At 56.0% G+C, this 18,652-nt stretch overlaps 2 protein-coding genes across 2 annotated transcripts in view; one reads left to right on the top strand and one right to left on the bottom strand.

The window, feature by feature from the left end:
* Positions 1–18,652, bottom strand: part of LOC139673817 (zinc finger protein 850-like) — a 584,874-nt gene that overhangs the window by 77,822 nt on the left and 488,400 nt on the right. The window lies entirely within an intron of this gene.
* LOC139673815 (zinc finger protein 850-like) overlaps positions 5,437–18,652 on the top strand; it is a 262,338-nt gene continuing 249,122 nt past the window's right edge. The window contains exons 1-2 of the mRNA XM_071559634.1: positions 5,437–5,443; positions 11,454–12,543. Of these exons, the coding sequence (XP_071415735.1) occupies positions 11,678–12,543 (866 nt within the window). The 5' untranslated portion in view covers positions 5,437–5,443; positions 11,454–11,677. The remainder of the gene's footprint in view (positions 5,444–11,453; positions 12,544–18,652) is intronic.

Here is an 18,652-nt window from a genome sequence, read left to right as displayed (position 1 = left end):
GGTCCCTCGGGGCAGCTCTTTCGGTGACTCGGGAAGGCTCCTTGAGTGCATTTTATTCTACTCTCTCTATTTTATTCCATTCCATTTCATTCCCGCACCCCACCCAGGGCGACTATTTCACCGCCGCTCCTCCTCGCCCGTCTCGCCGAGCAGTTCTTTCAGTTATCGGGTGGCGGAGACTCCCCCGGTGCGGCTCTTTTGGTTTTCTTTTTTATCCTCCGCATTTTGCTCTATTCCGACCTCGCCCCCACCTCCGGTGACTCCCGACAGGGCCCGTCCCGCGGGGCGGCTCGTCAGTGCCAGTCGGGCCCCCTCAGTGCCGATCTCTGTTCCATTTCCTTCATTCTCTGCTTTGTATTCGCACTTCGCTCGTCCCGCGGGGCGGCTCTTCAGAGACACGGGGGTACCGGGGACCCCTCAGTGCAGCGTTTCGTTCTATTTATTTTTTTTTTTATTTTCTGTAGTTTCCTCCATCCCCACCCCGCCGGTCCCTCGGGCAGCTCTTCCAGGCGCGGGCGGCGCAGACCCCCCGGGGCGGCTCTTTGGTTGGATTTCCCTCTGCTCTCTGTATTTCATTCCATCCCCTTCCGCCCGTCCCGCGAGGCGGCTCATTCAGTGCCACGGCCCGGCGGGGACCCTGCGGGGCGGCTCCCCCAGGGCCCTTCTCCTTCCCCTCCCCGTTCCCCCTCCCGCCCCTCCCCAGCACGACCCGGCGGTGCCGCTGCCGGAGCCGGAGCGGCTGCGACGCGACTTCCCCGCGCTCCAGGGCCGGACTGAGGCGGGTCTCGCCTCAGTTCTCTTTGGTTTGTTCTTCCCAAGGTGGGGAAAACAGATGTATGGTCCTTTCTGACGCAAATCTGTTCCCTCCTCCGCTCGGCCAAAGGGATTTGGGGCTGTTTTCCCTTTTGGGGGCAAATAAAACCAATGCCCTGAGTCCTGGCAGGAGCAGCAGCCCTACAGCCTGTGGAGCCTGTGCTGGCTTGTGCCTGTCACACGAGCAAAGAGAGTAATGAATCAATGGTTAATTAACCTAATAAAGTGCTCCTAATTAGAGGGCAGGATAAAGGAGTCCCCAGGGCTTGAACTGAATACGTGCCAGTTCCACAACACTGTGTTTGTATATTTTTTAAATACATCTGATATTTATTGTTTGATTTCAACATTTTATGAATCAATTATATTTTATTGATTCTCCTCTCTTAGAGGTCAGGATCAACACCTTGATCTTTTATTTTCACCATTCTGGGAAGTGAGAAACACTTTTCTCCTTTCAGTACCTCGCGCTGCAACTCCTTGTCATTTCCCCTGGTTTTCCTTCCTCTGGATACCAACCCCCCACGCCCCATCCCAGGGGTGCAGGGACTGGGGGGTCGTGTCTGCTGGGCCCCCAGATTGGTGGGGGTGCTGATGGGGGTGGGGTGATGCCACCCCTCGGGTCCCCAAGGGCTGCTCAGGGTGGGCAAACTGAGGCCCGGACTGAGGGAGAAGGGGCCTGGGGGGCTTTTCTCCAGGCTCTGATTGGCTGCTGTCCCACACCCCACGCTGGGACCCCCAAAGGATGGAACGGAGTTTTTTCAGGGACACTCAGCTCCCCCTTCCCCTGTTCAGGGAGGCTGCAGGGACTTGGGGTGTCTCCCCAGGGAGCTTTGCCCCAGGACACCCTGCCTCAGGCTCTGGGGGTGGGGAGTGATGGATGCCTTAAATCTCCCCCTTTTTCCATGCCCATTCCTTGAACAGGATCTGGCATTCCAGGACATGGGGGCTCCTCACCACAGCCGCCCCCACTGTCCCATTTGGGCTCTGGCGGCCACCCTGGCGCTGTCCCTTGTGCTGGCAGAGGAGTTGCCCCCAGGGGCTATTTGGGGGGGATGGTGTCCCTTCCCACCTGATCCCTGATGTCCCTGACAGGGCTCGGCATCCCCCTCTGCAGTGTCCTGGTGGGTGGCACAAAGGGGACAGCCCACTTGTCCCAGCCTGAACGGCATCTCCAGGAGCTGAGGAGGATCCTGTGCCCCCCGCCAGGTCACACACCCCCCCGGGGTCCCCTCAAGGCAGGGACAGGGTGTGACAGCCCGGGGAGAGCTCAGGGTCACACGGAGCCTGGAGAAAATGGGGCTGGGACAGACACTCAGGGGGGATGTGGGAGCTGAGTAAGGGAATGTGGGAACCAGCGCTGCCATCCCTGTCCAACAATCACCTGCACAAACAAACGAGACCCTTTCCTGGCTCTGCTCTCTGGTGGCCTCAAGCACCTGGGGAACAGGGAGCAAAATCCCCTGACACCCTCCCACGTCCCTTCCCGGGGGTTTCTTCTCCCCCCACCCCCGTGGGGTGTGTCCCACAGCTGCTTCCAGGGCTGCTGCAGCAGCACCTTTGGGGGGTCAGGGTTAGGGGTCCCTGAGAGCCCCGGATGCAGCCCCAGGTGAGCAAAGCCCCCCTGAGCACAGCCAGGGGTGTCCCCGCCCTGCTGCAGGGACAGACCCCCGGCCCCAGCACCACCTCTGCCCTCCCCAGCTCTGCCCCTCCTGCCCCTCCCTCTGCACTGGGCAGAGGGCACAGGAAACATCTGCATCCCCCTCCTGCTTCCCAGCCCAGGAACAGCTTTGGAGCTGCAGCTGCTGCTCAGCACCCACAGCTGGGGCTGCGCTGGGGCTGCTTTTCTTTGCCCTCTTGTGCTGGGAGAGAGAAGGAGCCTTTCCCTGGAGTAGAGGCCCTGCCCAGGGCTGGGAAATGGTTCTGGGTGGGGAAGGCTGGTGGGTTCCATCCCCCTGACCCACTGGGGGCCGGTGGGGGAAGGGCTGGAGGGGCCCTTGGGAGGGGTTTGGGAGCTGCTGTGCCCCCACCCAGAGGAATCTCCTGGAGCTTTGATCCAAAACAGGCCTGGGGGTGGGAGTCAAGACACCTGGGAGAGAGGAAAGGAGGGGAAATCTGTGAGGGAGAGACATTTCTGTGCTTCCATCACCTCTTTCCCCCCCTTCCCCCCCCTTGGTTTCCACTCCAATATGCCCCAAGCTGCAGCCTGGAGCAGGAGGGATTTGGGGATTGGGGACAGGAACAAAATGCTGCATCAGTGAAACCTTATTAACAATTCCAGCATTTGGACAGGGAAAAACATCCTTTTGGGTCTTCCCTTTGGAAACACAGGCAGGGGGTCCTCACCTGGAAAATCTTTACCTGTGGGGAAGTACCAGGTGCAGGGGCTGGGAATAATTTTATTTACTGTGGTGATCGTAAGAACACCTGCTGGGCATTGATGGGGGGGGTTTATAGAGTTTTAATAAGTACAGAAACCCTTTGCAGTTGCCACTGACTGGACAGCAGCAGCCACAGGTATTTCTGCTCTGTGTCAGTTGATCCCTGTTCCATTTATTTTATTTTTCCTTATAAATATTACAAGGATAACTCCTATGGCATCAGTTTTCTTTGCTGAGGAGAGCTGTGAGTGCCTGGGGGCATTATCAGCTCTCTGTGCTGTATTTTAGGAGCACAGGAGCATCCTGGCAAAGCCCTGGGCTGGAGCAGGAGCTGTGCAGGCCCCGGGAGCTCGGGGTGTTGTCCGAGCTGAGGTGGTGGCAGGAGGAGCTGAGGGTGCCCCTGTCCCCTCTGTGCCCCCCAGGGGTGGCAGCGCCTTCCCCAGCCCTTCCTCCCTGCGGGCTGGCCTTGCCCAGCTGCCAGGCTGTGGCTCCAGGCCTGGCTGGCCCCGGGAGGGGCTGGCACTGCCTCCTGCTCAGGAGCAGCGCTGGGACCCCGGGGCACGTTCATCCCCCCGGGCTCTGCCTTGCCCAGGGTGCCCTGGGCGGGAGCACAGCCAGGCTGGTGCTGAGGGTGTCCCCAGGGCAGGAGCAGCTGGGAGGGTCCCAGCCCCGTGCTCAGCACCCTTCACCCCCCACCCTGGCCTGGTTTAACCCCGGGGGCAGCTGATCCCTCCCAGCTGCTCACACACTCTGCTCCACCCTGGGCTGGGGAACACAATCCAAGGGGGAAATGCCAATCCCCACGGGCTCAGCTGGGACAGTTTAATAAGGAAACCAAACCCAATCACATGATGGAAAAAGCCACAGAGGCTCCATCCCCAGCTCATTTTCCACCCCCCAAACTCACATTTTCCCCAGATTTGAGACACTTGGACCATTTCATGAAACAACCACCAATTCCCAACCTTGTCCTCTCCTTTTCCTTCATGTTTTTGGGTGTTAAGCCCAGTTTTGGGCCGGCCCTGGAACCTTCCAGCAGTTCCTGTTCATAGAGGTACAATGATTTATTTTCTCATGTATCCAAAAGCTGGGGGTAAAAAACGGGAAAAAAAAATCAGAAAATTTCTGCAGTTTGTTTCAGCATCAAGAAAGAGGATAAAAGAGGATAATCCCAAACCCACAGGGGAGCAGGGCAAGGACTCCAACCCCTCTCCCTGAGCAGTAGCACCAACAACTGGCTGGGACCCCCATTCCCAGCTCCCTGTCCCGCTGAGGGGGGAGGAGGAGAACTGGGAAGGAGGGAGGGGTGGGGGGAAGGGCTTGGTCGGGTTTAGTTCTCCTTCTCCTGCTCTCATTCCGGCAGTACCAATTTAATTCCCACGCCCACTGGGAGTCTGATTTGCCCGCGCTGGTGCTCGGGGAGGGATCTCTCCCGCTCCCCACGCCAAGTGCCGAGCCCTCCGTTGGATTTTCCCTGCCCTGCCCGCCGGCAGAGGGAGGGAGAGCGGCTTTCGTGGGTGCCGCCCCCAGGCAGGGCCCCCGCGCCCCCCGAGCTGTCCCGCAGCTCCCTCCTCAGCCGGCCCGGATCCATCTGCTGGCAGAGCCCGGGCAGCATCTCGGCGGCTCCGCAGGGCACTCGCTGCTCCCTGCGGGCTCCCAGGGACCCCCCCGGCCTCCCCTGTGCCCCCCGCAGCCTCTCCCTGCCCATCCCCTCGGAGCGCCGAGCCCGGCCCCGCTCGCGGCTCCCTCGGCCCTCGACAGCAGCAGCGGAGCCCGCGGGGCCCGACCCAGCGCCAGGCCCGGCCCGGCAGCGGCGGAGCGGGGGCTGCGGCGGGGGGAGCGCCCGGGGCACCGCGGCGGGACTGACCGACCCTGCCTTACCCGGCCCTGTCTGGCCCTGCCCGGCCCCATCTAACCCGGCCCGGCCCTGCCCGGGCTCTTCTGCCGATCGGGGCGGGCGGGGAAGTTCCGCCCGGGAAACGATGGGCGGGCCCAGCGGGGCGGGGCTGGAAGAAAGCGCCGAACGCCCATTGGCTTCTGTGCCTGTCACTCTTCCGTCCTGAGAGTCTATTGGTTATTTCTGCCGTCACTGCTCGCATTTCCCGCGGTCCTGTCCCGGAGCTCTCCCCGGTCCCTTTCCCGGAGCTCTCCTCGTTCCCCTCCCCGGAGCTCTCCCCGGTCCCTCCCGCAGCTCCTTCTCGGGACCCCCCGCGCCGTGTGGGCCGTGACGGAGAACGTGGAACAGCCGGGTAAGCCCCTCCCGCCACCCCGGGACTGCTCTCAGGGCCCTCCCACCAACCCCCCACCCCCCAAAGCACCCTCAGATCCCGAACCCCCCACCTGGGACCCCCAAAACTACCCCAGGATGCCCCAAATCCCCTTCTGGACCGGCCAGAGCCCCTCAAAACTCCCCAGATTCCCCCCCCCCCCAAACCCCAAGACTCTCCCAGAGGCCCCCAAAACACCCCAGAACTTCCTAAAACACCCCAGAGAACCTGCCAGAGACCCCCAAAACACCGCACAGACCCCCCAAACCATTTCCAACCCCCAAATACCCTGCCTGGTTAGGGGGGAGGGGTCACACCCTGCAGTTCTGCAGCTTTTGGGCACCTTTTGGAGAGTCAGAGCCGAGACTTTGGAGAGTCAGAGGTTTGATTTGGAAATCTTGTAAATCCTTCAGTGCTTGGAAAGAGGAAAACGTGCCAATAACCTGGGCCAGGGGAAGGTGTCCCTGCCCACGGCAGGGCTTGGAAAGGGATGAGCTTTAAGGGCCCTTCCCACCCAAACAATCCTGGGATTCTGTGGGTTGAGCTTGAGGAATTAGTTAAACACCCAACTCCTCCTCTGGCCTTGGATCCAGTTCAACCCCCTGCCAGTTTAGGGCTGGGTTAGGGCTGGATTTAGGTCTGGGTTTAGGGTTGGGTTTAGAGCTAATTTAGAGCTGGTTTGGGGCTGCTTTAGGGCTCACTTATTTCTCCTTGAGGGCTCCTTTAAGGGCTGGTTTAGGGCTGGTTTTAGTACATTTGAAGAGCTGGTTTAGTGCTGGTTTTAAGTGTAGTTTTAGGGCTGTTTTTCAATATCTGTAGAAATACCAAATTATTTTTCAAGTGCTCTCAGCACTCAAAAAGTCAATTTGACACATGAATTTATCAGAATTATTATATTCTTTATTATAGTATTTGACAATATTATTATAATTATTTCTTACTAGAACTGCTCCAGTCCCTCACCCCAGTTGAAAGCACTGAAAAGTGTGGCATTAAAAACTGTCCCTCCACATTTTGGGGTGGTGTCTCAGACCTGTGATGTGCCAATGGAAAAGGATATTTGAGGGACTGAGTTCCACAGTTTGACTTCTGGGTGACAGGAAGAAAACTCAAAAATATGTGTGTTCTGTCTCAGGCAGCTCCAGCCATGAGAAGGTCCAGGGTGTAATTATTAATTAGGATTAATCAATTCTCAGTCTGCACACCCAATTTCACTCTCCTCACAACCAGGAGAGAAAACCTCAGTGGGTAAAAGCTGATGCCTGAACTGTAATTTTAGACTTGGAGTCTGAGAAGTTTTTTCTGTCCCAGGGAAATGTGACCAGCTGAGGGTGTGGATGTCACTGGCTGCTCCAAGTTATTCCCCCAGTCCCACATCAACATTGAAAAGAATTAAATTTAAAAAGTTCATTACAATCCAGGTCCCGACAGGTCCCGACAAAAGTTCCCCAGGCAAAGCTTTTGGATTCTAAAAGCTGGTAGAAAATGGGAGATTTATGTTGCATGATTGGCAAGTCCCTGTGTTGGTTTCCTGGGCCAAGCTGGGACTTTCTGCTCCTCTGGTGCTGCTCTGCCCTCAGCCCTGGGCTTGGGGACCAAAGCAGTGAAGTCCCAAGGGAGGTCAGACTGGTGAGCTGAGGGACTGCAGATGGTGCTGAGACTTGTCCCAGAGATCTCAGGGAGAGTTAAGGAATATTTATCTCCCAGATAAATTTGGGGCACCACATTTGTTGTTAAATATCAGTGTCAATGTTTTCAATGCCTGTATAAATACCAACTTATTGTTCAAAAATAGTCAATTTTTGCATTAATTTCTCTATTATTTTTTATGACTTATTATAGTATTTTACAATGTTACTATAATTATATGTTGTTATAACTTCCAAATCAGCATTTGTAACCCACAACATCCAGGAAAAACCTTTTGCACTGAGAAAAACTACTATTTCTTTATTTCTTTATTTTTTTTCCCAGATCTCTAAGTACTTTTTATTCAGGATATTCAATTACTATTTTCTTTCCCCACCAGACTCTTCCAATAATTTATTTTTAATTTCTAAATCACTTCCTTTGTTTTATCCACTGCTTTTGTCACCCCTACATGTTTCAGAACATTCTTTTCTTTATTTGCTAATTCTTTGGAGATGCAAGTAAAGCCCAGTGCAATTTTCAGTCAGTTCAAGGCCTTCTAAACTATATAATAACAGCTACTCTGAGGGAATTGCCTTTAAAATTGTGCATTTTTCTGGAAAATTAGTTCATTGTTAATTACCTTCCAAGTTCCTTGACCAGTTGTTCAGGGAGGGTTCATGGGGTTTCCAGGCTGAAACCAGCCAATGTGTAACATTCAAGCTGGAAACTTCTCAGTGTACACAAAATGTTTCTCCTTCAAGGCCCAAGTCCCAGGAACAAGCTCTTCTTTTCTATCACTTGGCAGGTGGCAAGGCCAGTCATGGACCAAAAATGATGGCATCTCATCCCACCCGAATGCACAGGGGTCCCGCTGTCCAGGCTCCCCCTTCTCCAGGCCCCCCTTCAGGGCCCTGGGGCTCCCCCTTTTCCACACTGCCCCCTCTCCAGGCTGCCGGGGGTCCCCCAGCTCAGCTATGGCCCCTCTCTGCTCCCCATCTCTAGAAGTCACCAGGCATGTGGTGTCCATGAAAAGCTCCAAAATACCGAGAGTCAGGCAAAAATCCCTCACAAATATCAAAACTGCAAAACATCAAGATTCAGCCAAAACCCGCTCCAAAATATGGAGATAAAACCAAACAATTCCTCCCAGAAGTTCTCTTTCTTTGGTCTTTCCACTTTAGGGTTCTGTTTCGGCTGCCGGGGGACCCACGTGTATTAGGACGGGCCTGTTCTTTCAGCCCGGTGGGAAGACTGTTCTGTGTGTCCTTCTGGTCGGCTTGTCTCAGCTCGGCGGGTAGACCTGTTCTCTCTCTCAGCTCGGCGGGTAGACCTGTTCTCTCTCTCAGCTCGGCGGGTAGACCTGTTCTCTCTCTCAGCTCGGCGGGTAGACCTGTTCTCTCTCTCAGCTCGGCGGGTAGACCTGTTCTCTCTCTCAGCTCAGCAGAGAGACCTTTTTGTTTGGTACACCCGAGTCCAGCAGGTGCTCCCAGTCTGGCGGACAGACTGTTCTCTCCGTTGAGCACACCCGAGTCCAGCAGGTACTCCTAGTCCGGCGGGTAGACCTGTTCTCTCTTCTAGTCCGTTGGGCAGACCTGTTCTGTCAGCACGTCCTGGAGACCTTGCTGAGTCCGGAGGGTGGAGCTGCTCTCTCAGCTCGGCGGGTAGACCTGCTCTCTGCGTTGGGTGCACCTTTCCCCAGTCCACCAAGGACTGCTCTCTTTGTCCAGCGGGTAGACCTGTTCTCTCTCAGTCCGTCAGGCATACTGGTTCTCGCCATCCCTCGAGTAGACCTGTTCTCTTTTAGCCTGTTCTAGACCTGTTCTCACCCAGTCCAGCGGGTAGACCTGTTCCCTCATAGTCCTGTGACCACGTGGGTAAACCTGTTCAGTCCGGCGGGTAGACCTGTTCTCTCTCAGCCCGGTGCCCACACCTGCTCCTAAACCCGCTCCGGCCGCCCCGCCAGGGCCTGCCCTGCCGATGGGGTGGCTGGGGCTGACCCAGGAACACCCCCGGGACAAGGGGAGGGGACACCCACGCTCCTCCTTTTCCTCCTTTGTCCAGCGCTCCAGCTGCACGCGAGGAGTATTCTGGTGAGCGGGAGAAAAGGGTGGGAAGGAGAAAGGGCCCCCCAAACTGCACAGTGCCCCCGCTGCCCCCCCAAGGGCCGTGCGGGCTGTGCCATGGAACACGAGAGCCGGGATGGGCCCGGCCAAAGCCCCCAAGGGCACCAGGATGTGCCGCTTCTTGGAGCCCGCGCTGGGGCTGCCGCAGGGTGGGGCCGGAGCTGCACACAGGGACGGCAAAGGGCCCCGACAAAGTGCTGCGGGACCCCCGAGCCGAGCCCCGAATAGCCTGGGGGGGCTCTGGGGGGTTGGGTTGTGTTCGGGGGGATGGGTGGGACTTGAGGGACCCCAAAGCTGAGCCGCCAATGCCCCTTGGGGGCTATTGGGGGGTCTCCGGGCGGTGTTTTTAGGGGTGCCGGTGTCGGTTCCCAGCAGAGCCCCTTGGTGGGCGGGGGGATGTGGGGACCCCCCTTGGGGGGGGTTGGTGTGCCTTGGTCAGGCCCTTCTTGGACAGGTTGGGGAGGGGGTACCCCCAATACATGTGGGACCCCCAACAGCCCAGACAGGGAAGACTCCCCAAACCCCAAAGTGGGGAGACCAGAGAGGAGGACCTTCTGGCAAGGTTTTTTGGGGGCTGAATCTTGGTGTTTTGGGCTGAATCTTAGGGGTGCGGGGGTGACACAGTGCTGGGGAAAAAAGTTTCCACGGGGTCACAGGGGCAAGAAAAGAGGGGGTGAAGGGGCTTGAATAAGCAGGATGGGAGGTCCAGGGTAACCTTGTGCTTAGAAAATGGGGGTCCAGGGGTCACCGATGTCAGGAAAGGGGGATCATGGCGTAGGGAGACCCAGAATGGCCAGAAAAATGCGTTCAAGATGTCCCCAAGTGTTCAGAAAAGGGGTGCCTGATGTCTGGGAAATGCAGGAGTGGGGGTCCTGGGGGTCCCAGAGTCAAGGAAAAGTGGGGTGTGGGGAATGTAAGAGAAGGGTTGGCCAGGAAAGGGGGTGCAGGGGGATATTGATGCAGGATAAGGGGGTGCAGGGGCATCCCAGTGCCTGGAAATGAGGGCTGAGGAGGATCCCAAAGTGAAGAACATGCAGGACTTGGGGTTGGGGAGAGGTGGTTGGGGGGTGCAGGGGGTCTCTGTGCCCAGAAAAGGGGAGTCCAGGGGGTGCCAGGGTAAAGGACTGTGGGAGAGGTTGGATGGGTGGGAAAGGTGAGGCAGGGGAGTCCTGGAGTCAAAGAAAGGGGGTGTGGGGTGAGGTGAGCTGGGATGGCTGGGATTGGGGGCCTGAGGGTCCCTGGAGCCAAAGAAAAGGGGGATCCTGTGGCTGGTAAAGGCAAGATGGTCAGGAAAGGGGGGGCAGGAGGATCCCGGAGTCAAAGAAAGGGTGATCTGGGGCCTGGAAAACTGGGAATTGCTCGACAGGGGGGTTCCCAGAGCCCAGGAAATGGAGGTACAGAAGGATCCCAAAAGTAATAGGGAAGGGAAGGAGAAAACAATGGGATGGGGCTCCAAAGTGCCAATTTCCAGAGGCAGAAAGGTGGGGAGAGGGCAGGGAGGTGTCCCCAGGGAAAGGGATCCCAGAGCAGATCTGGTGTTCAGGGCCAGAGCAGGAAGTGGCAACAAGGATTTTGGGAATGCAGAGCAGTGGGAGGGAGGTTGTCCTCCCCCTGCTGCCCCTTCTGTGCTTCCCAGAGCCCAGTCATTCCCAGTATGTGCCCAGTCACCTCCAGGATGAGCCCACTTACTCCCAGTATGAGCCCAGCTATTCCCACTGTATCTCACATGCCCACAGCATGGTCCCAATTGGCCCCAGTAATAGTGCCAGTCAGTCCCAGTGTGATCCCAGTTTCTCCCAGGAGGGTCGTAGTCACTCCCTGATTGCCCCAGTTTAGACCCAGTAACTACCAGTCAATCCCAGTCCCCCCCAGTATGGTTATAGACACTCCCACTATGTACCCCGATATAGGCCCAGTTGTTCTTTCTACGATTCCAGTTGCCCCAGTTGTGGTCTTAGTACATGGCCCCCAGTGAGTCCCAGTTCCTTCCAGTTCCTTCTCTGTTGCCTGCAGCATTATTCCAGTTGCTCATAGCCCCTTCCAGTCACTCTCAGTGCTGTCCCAGTAACCTCCAGCATATTCTCACTTGCTCCCAGTATATCCCAGCATGGCCCCGGCTGCAGGACAACCCCGCTGCCGACGCCGTCCTGCCGGGGCCGGGTTTGGGGGGATGTCCTTGGCCTTTCCTGTGGCCCGGAGGCAAATGCCCTGCCTGTGCTTGTTCCTTCCTGCCCCAGGCCCCGAGCTGAGCACGGAGAGCACGGAGGACAAATCCCCCCAGCAGAACCTGCTGGCAGAGGCTGTTTTGAACAGCTCCAGAGTGCAGGAAGTCACTGGGGAGGAAAAGCCACGGAGATGCCCCAGGAGGAGAAGCTCCAAACCCAGCCCAGCGTGCTGTGAGGAGGAACACCCAAGCCTGTTCTTGGAAGGCGGCCAGAGCTTGAGCCAGAGCTCTGACCTGATGGTGCTTCAGACCAGGGAGAAGCACTCCAAGTGTTTGGAATGTGGGAAGGGATTCAGCCAGAGCTCCCACCTGATCTGCCACCAGCACATCCACACTGGGGAACGGCCTTATACGTGCAGGGAATGTGGGAAGAGCTTCAGATGCAGCTCCAGCCTGATCAGCCACCAGAAGATCCACACTGGGGAGAAGCCCTACGAGTGTTCCGAGTGTGGAAAGAGGTTCCAGACCAACTCATATCTCCTGGTGCATCAGCGCACACACACCGGGGAGAGGCCCTACTGCTGCACCGACTGTGGGAAGAGGTTCGACCGCAAATGCAACCTCGTCACCCACCGGCGCATCCACACTGGGGAGAGGCCCTACGAGTGTTCCCAGTGCGGGAAGAGGTTTCCCACCAGCTCCAATCTGCTCCTGCATCAGCGCACACACACAGACGAGAGGCCCTTCTGCTGCACCGACTGCGGGGAGAGATTCAAATACAACTGCCACCTCGTTGCCCACCAGCTCATCCACACCGGGGAACCTCCCTACGAGTGTTCCGAGTGTGGGAAGAGGTTTCACAGCAGCTCATATCTCCTGGTGCATCAGCGCACACACACCGGGGAGAGGCCCTTCCGCTGCACCGACTGCGGGAAGAGCTTCAAACTCAACTCCCACCTCGTCACCCACCGGCACTTCCACACCGGGGAACGTCCCTACGAGTGTTCCGAGTGTGGGAAGAGGTTTCACACCAGCTCCAATCTCCTCAAGCATCAGCGCACACACACAGACGAGAGGCCCTTCCACTGCACCGACTGCGGGAAGAGCTTCAAATACAAATCCTACCTCGTCACCCATCGGCGCATCCACACTGGGGAGAGGCCGTACAGGTGTGACGAGTGTGGGAAGAGCTTCACTGACAGCTCTACCTTGACCAAACACCAACGAACCCACCAATAAGGGAAGCCCTCAGAGTGCCCCAACTGCGGGAAGAGCTTCGTCTGCTGCTCCAGCTCCATCACCCATTGGAGTACCAATCTTGAGTGATCTACAGTGACCCACATTGAGCACAGACCTGGTAACCCATGTTGGGTAAAGACCTGGTGACCCACTTAGAGTAGAGTCTTGGTGACCAACATTCCTGGTGACTCACATTGGGAAAACACCTGGCTGGTTGTCTCCTCATCCTCCTGGTTCCCTGTAGGCACCTGGGTGAACAGAGTGGGAGGAACATCCATCAGGACACAGACCTGACCTTGAAAATCCTTTGGGATGAGGGGATTTGATGACTTTAGGCCTGTGCCAGGACATCCCTCATTGGAATGTCCAAGCAAACAATGCCCTGTTTGCAAATGTATCAGTGGTTGGCTGAGGGGACTCCACTCTGGTTTCAACCCCAGATTAACATCCTGATGGTGAGGCAACCCCAGGAGTCAAATGACTGTCAGTCAATCCCTTTATACTCTAAAGATCCAATCCCCTTTCACAGGGGCAGGTTTTTCCAACATATCCCTTTTTGGGGTGTGTGTGTGGAGATTCCTCCCTTAGGGTGGGAACCCCCACCAAGGTCACTCCTCGAGGCTGAGAGCAGAGATCTCCCCAGGTCCCTTGGGCTGGGTGAGTTCCATTGATCTCTACTTAATAATTCCTTCTTTTGTGATAGCTTTAGTAGAATTGCTTCATCAGTTGCTCTAGGATGGTGCACTGTCCTGTCTCACACTATACTGCTGGTAGGTTTAGCATTTATATTGTGTAGTAAATAATTTTGATTGACATCTTTTATCTCATCATTTGTAATAATAAATAAACCCTAAGCCTTCCATTTTCCCCCCTGCCCCAGGGTGCCTCCCCCTCTCCAGCAGCCCCAGCACCCCACAGCAGGTTGGGAGCTCAGAGAGACACCCCAGAGCCCCCTTTTCCAATCCCCCCTTTGCCCAAAGACCCCCATGGGACTGTCCATCCTGTCAGCCCAATCCCCATTTTCCACCCTTCTGCCTATTCCTCCCCTTTCCCATTGTCCCCTCAATCCCCAGCCCTCCCCCCCAAGATCAGTTTGGGGGTCACAGCTCACACTTTTCCTCTTCTCCCACCCCTTACAACTCATCCCCCCAGTGTCCATCCACCTCCTGATCAGTTTTGGAGGTCCAACCCTCCCTTTTTCCCCACTTTTCTGACCTCTCCCATCCCTTTTCCCGTTGTCCCCAGTCCTCAGTTTCCAGCCTCCTCTGTTTTCAGAGGGGTCCCACTCCCCTCCTGCTCACTGTGGGAATCCAACCACCCCTTTTATCCCGTTCCCCTCAGACCTTTCCCACCATCCCCTCTTCCCACCCCCCACCCTGCTCACCCAAGAGCTCCTCACCCACAGCCAGGAGGGTCCCAGCACCACCAGTGCCCTGAAAGGTCCCCCCAGAAGGGGGTTTGGTGGGGACCTTGGTGGGCTCTGAGTGTGTTTGGGGGGTCTTTGCATGTTTTGTGGCAGTTTAAGTGGGTGCAGCTAATTGAGAAGTATTTGGTGAGATTTGATGTATTTCTGGAGGATTGAGAGTTGTTTGAGAGTTCAGGGGATTTGGGGGGAGTTCAGTGGTGTTTTAGAATAATTCAGAAATATCTGGGAGACCTCAGGTATTTTTGGAGTATTTGGGGAAGAATCAAAGGATTTTTGGTGAAGAATCAGGTATTCCAGGAGGTTTCAGTTATTCTGGGAGAATTTCTATATTGGGGGAGGGATCAGAGTTACTGTGGAATGAATTCAGGGATATTTTGGGATAATTCATTTCTTTTGGGATACTCCCACATGTGAGTCTCTGTGTGTGCTTCTGTCCCAGCTCAGATCTGCTCTGGCAGTCCCTGAGCCCTCAGTCCTGCCCCAAACTGCGGCCCTGGGGGCAGCTCTTTGGGTGACGTGGGGCAGCAGAGACCCCCCAGTGCGGCTCTTTCAGTGCAGGAAAGCCCAGGAGGGGCTGGAATCTCCCTTATCCCGGGCCGTGGGATGGAGGCCCCGGCACAGCATCCTCGGGGCTTTGGCAGAAAGGCTGCAGTGGGGAGGGACAGAGCGAGGGGGAGGGACTGACACACACCACTCATCTCTTGTTTGTGCCACTGGTGTGACACCCCCTTGTCCCCCTGAGCCCCGAGACAGATCCAGCAGCTCAGCGCCTGCTCCGCGCTCAGCCCCAAGCCCGGGATGGGCCGTGGGGTCTGGGACACAGCCCCGCTCTGGGGGGCACAGCCCCGCTCTGGGGGGCAGAGCCACGCCTGGGGGCACCGGGGGGGGCCGGGGGCCTTTATCCCCCTGGTGCAGCTCCGAGCGCCCAAGGGCACAGCCCTGGTTTGTGGGGCTGAGTCACAGCAACCCACCCAGGGCCACACTGTGAGCCAAAGTGCCTTTATTGACACCGTGGGCAGGCACAGGGGCTGTGTCTGACACGATGCAGCTCCCCAGGAGTCAAATTTGGGCTGGTTTAGGAGGGGAATTTCAGTGAGGACACCGGACATTCCGTGGTGCAGATCCATCTGAGTGACATCAATCACTGCACATCCTTCCAAGCTACACAAACATCTTGTGAATCACCTGAGACACACATTTTTAGGGCTTAGGCAAAGGGTTAAAAGACTGAATGTCTTGTGGCAATGTATTTCTTTTCTAACTAGACATTGTTTACTGGTTGCAGCCTCTGTGACAGAGAGGTCTTTTGTTTTATTTCTCACAGCTGTAGGATTAATCTTCTTCAAGGTTTTCTTTATCTAAACTTTGCATTGTTATATAAATATATGTTTTATGGTATTACTGCAGTTTGTTCAGAAATTCCTGTCTCCTGCTTATCTTCGATAGAAAAAACAGATAGAAAACATTTGTCTTTTCCCAGGATTCAGGCCAGTTCCTTATGAACAAACCCTTCTAAGTCGCTCTAAGCAAGTCCCACTATAGCAAGCCTGGCTTCAGGGCTGCCCTCCCGCCCCCAGGTTCCAGCTGGTTTGGGGGCTGCAGCCCTGCCAGGACTCGGGGCTCGCTGCGGGCGGGGGGGCAGGAGCGGGACTTGGGGGGCTCGGTCCCAGTGTCCCCCCGTGTCCCCTCCTCAGGGGTTGTGTTCCCCTGTTCCCCCCCGTGCCCCTCCATGTCCCCTCCCCAGATCCCTCACAGGGAGCGGCTCCCCACGGGCTCCTCCTTCCCGCGGACCCCCCGGCGGGCTCGGAGCGAGTTTGTGCCTCGGGGGTGGCCGCAAACATCGCGTTCCTTCCCGGGTGTGACAGGCCGAGAGTGACACGCTCGGGACAGACATCGATTCTTTGTTACTGCAGAGCTGGCCCGGGGCTGCTTCACAAATCCAGCACCAACTGGCAAAGCTTTTTACCATTTCTACATCTTGGCAAACAAAGCTAAACAAGCTTGCAAGCAGCTACGAGACATTAAAGCTCAAGAGAACACTTGTTATTTCAGACTCAGCTCTTTCCCACCTGCAGGTTCTGGGAAAGGGGTCTCAAAGCACAAACTCTGCTCTGATCCTTCCAGGAGTTTCCTTCTTCTTGGAAAAAGCACCTCCTGACCCTGAACAGGCTCCTGTGCCCTCACAAACACTTCAGCTCCCTTTGAACTGTGAGCAGACAGTGACTTCTCTATTTATTTAAAATTTAAACTTGTCTTTTTCTCTTCTCTATTTGTCTTTTTTGCCTCTTGATCTTTTTCAATCTTTCTCCCTCCCCTCTCTTTCCCTCCCCTGCCTTTTCCCCTCCCTCTGTCCTTTCTGCCACCTCCTCCCGGCAATGCCTGTTCAGCTCAGGGCAAAGCCTGCCCTGCCAGGGCTTCCCGAGGTGCCTCTTGCCCCTCCAGCCCAGGGGCTGCAGAGCCCCAGCCAGGCTGTGCTGGCTCCATGGGATGTGGCACATGCGGGGGCTCGGCTGCCTGCAGGTCTCCTCAGCCTCTGCCTTGGCACAGGCGCCCCAGAGGATTCACCTGCAGGGGCCGGGAACGCCAGCCCTGGGCTCTGAGGCTTCTCTGCCACAAAGGGAAAAGAAACCCAGGAGACAAAGTGTTCAGGCCAAGAGGAAGCATTGAACACCTCCAGTGATCCAGAGGAACAGTCCAAGTGGGGCAATGCTTGGAAAACCAACGCCCTGGGTGTGGGCAGGGGGTGGGAAGAGCATCTCTCTCTTGGGAAGCACCAGTGGGATGGGGATGGAGCCCTGGGGTTGGTGTGGAGCACTCAAATTCCAGGCTGTGGTCACCTCTGGAGGCTGAAGATCCATCTCCAGGTCCTCAGACACACATTGGTGCCTGTGAAGGACCTGCCTCAGCTCTCTTGCCTTTATGAGCCCCAAGAGGGTCCCTGTCCTGGGTGGGGCTCAGGATGAACTGAGGATCCAGCAAGGGAGGCCAAAGCAGAGGGGAGAGGACCCAGCCCAGCCTTGTTCTGCTCTTCCCTTCCCCAGGGTCAGACTGGCAAACATCCCACCCGGTGCGTGTTCTCCTCCCTCTGAGTGTGTTCCTGGGAAGCCTCAGCTTCAGCCTGGCTGTGGCCCTGACTGGTGAGTCCCACCCAGGCACCCCATGGGGAGGATCCGGGCCAGGCACCTCCATTTTAGGGGATGGGAGGATCCCAGGATTTTCCCAGCATCAAGGCAGGCTCCCCAGGCAAAGCACCCTTTGGGGTGACTCCCTTTTTGCCCTAAACTGTGGTCCAGGTGTCTGCTCCTCACTCCATCACAGGAATATCATTCCCAGTTTCTCCCTTGCAGCTGCTAGGAAAAAAACAATAAATTAATCCCGTTTTCCTGCTTTTTCAGGCTGCCCATGTGTCTCCCTCAGCTTTCTCTATTTCATTCCTTGGAGATGCCATTTCCCTAACCTGGAATTCTGCTGTGTGTGCCCAGACATTTGGCCTGCTTTCCAAGGAAAATGCTGTTACTTTTCAGAGGCTGAGAGCAACTGGGCCATAAGCCAGGAAAGGTGCAAGGCCCTGGAAGCTTCACTGGCCATCAGAAGCATCACAAGTGAACTGGTGAGAACTGGGCTTGAGCCTCTGTGCCAGCACCAGAGTGGGAAATGTGGAGAAATAAAGAGAATAAACCCATCCCCAAACCTGCCTGGCCCCAAACTGGTCCCAGTGCTGGAGCCTGGAGCCAAGCCCTTGGGAAAAGCCCCATCTCTGTGTAGGGGATGGACACAGGTGGGAAAGAGGAGGGGCTGAATGCAAGACCTGCCACCCCTGATGTTTCTTTGCTTTACACAAGTTCATTCTATGCTCTATTACTGGCTTGTAATAACATAACTAAGCCCTAAGAGCCACAAAGATGGGCAGTTTGTGTGCCACTAACTAGACATGGAATAATCACAAAGAAATTCCCTCCCAGGGGATTTGCAGGAGGAATACACAGTGCTGCAGGACATGCTCACACAGAGGGTTTCTGGATCAGTTCTGGGGTTAAATTTTGCAATAGAGAAAACAAACTGCTGGACTGACTTAGGCTCTGATTTGCCTACGGTGATGTGGGGCTGATGGAAGACTTCCTGAGGTGCAGCTTGTATTCTTCAAGCTGCCTTCCAGCCCCAAAAGCTCAGCAGCCTCTGCAAAGCAGGATGTGAAGCGCTGCAGAGCTGCTTCTGTGTCAGCAACGAGGGCGGCATCGTCAGCAAAAAGCAGCTCTGGACAAGGTGATTCAGGGGCTTGGTGTGGGCCTTCAGTCGCCTCAGGCTGAATGGGCTTCCATCGGTACGATATCGGATGGAGATGCCGTTTTCTTCATCGAGCTCTGCCATGGCTCTTTGGAGCATCATGCTGAAGAAGGTTGTCAATAGAGTTGGTGCAAGAACACAACCTTGTTTCACACCACTGGTTATTGGGAAGGGCTCAGAGAGTGCATCACCAGATCTGACTTGTCCACCCTGATCCTCAGGATCCTCAGGATGATCATTTGGAGAAACCTGGGGGGACATCCTAAACATTCCAAGATATGCCATAGCCCTTTTCTGCTCACAGCATCCAAAGCTTTGGTGAG

The sequence above is a fragment of the Pithys albifrons genome, chromosome 7 (assembly GCF_047495875.1).
Source record: "Pithys albifrons albifrons isolate INPA30051 chromosome 7, PitAlb_v1, whole genome shotgun sequence".
NCBI classification, from domain to species: domain Eukaryota; kingdom Metazoa; phylum Chordata; class Aves; order Passeriformes; family Thamnophilidae; genus Pithys; species Pithys albifrons.
Note: the sequence above shows the minus strand (reverse complement) of the source record. Positions and strands in the feature narration are given on the sequence as shown.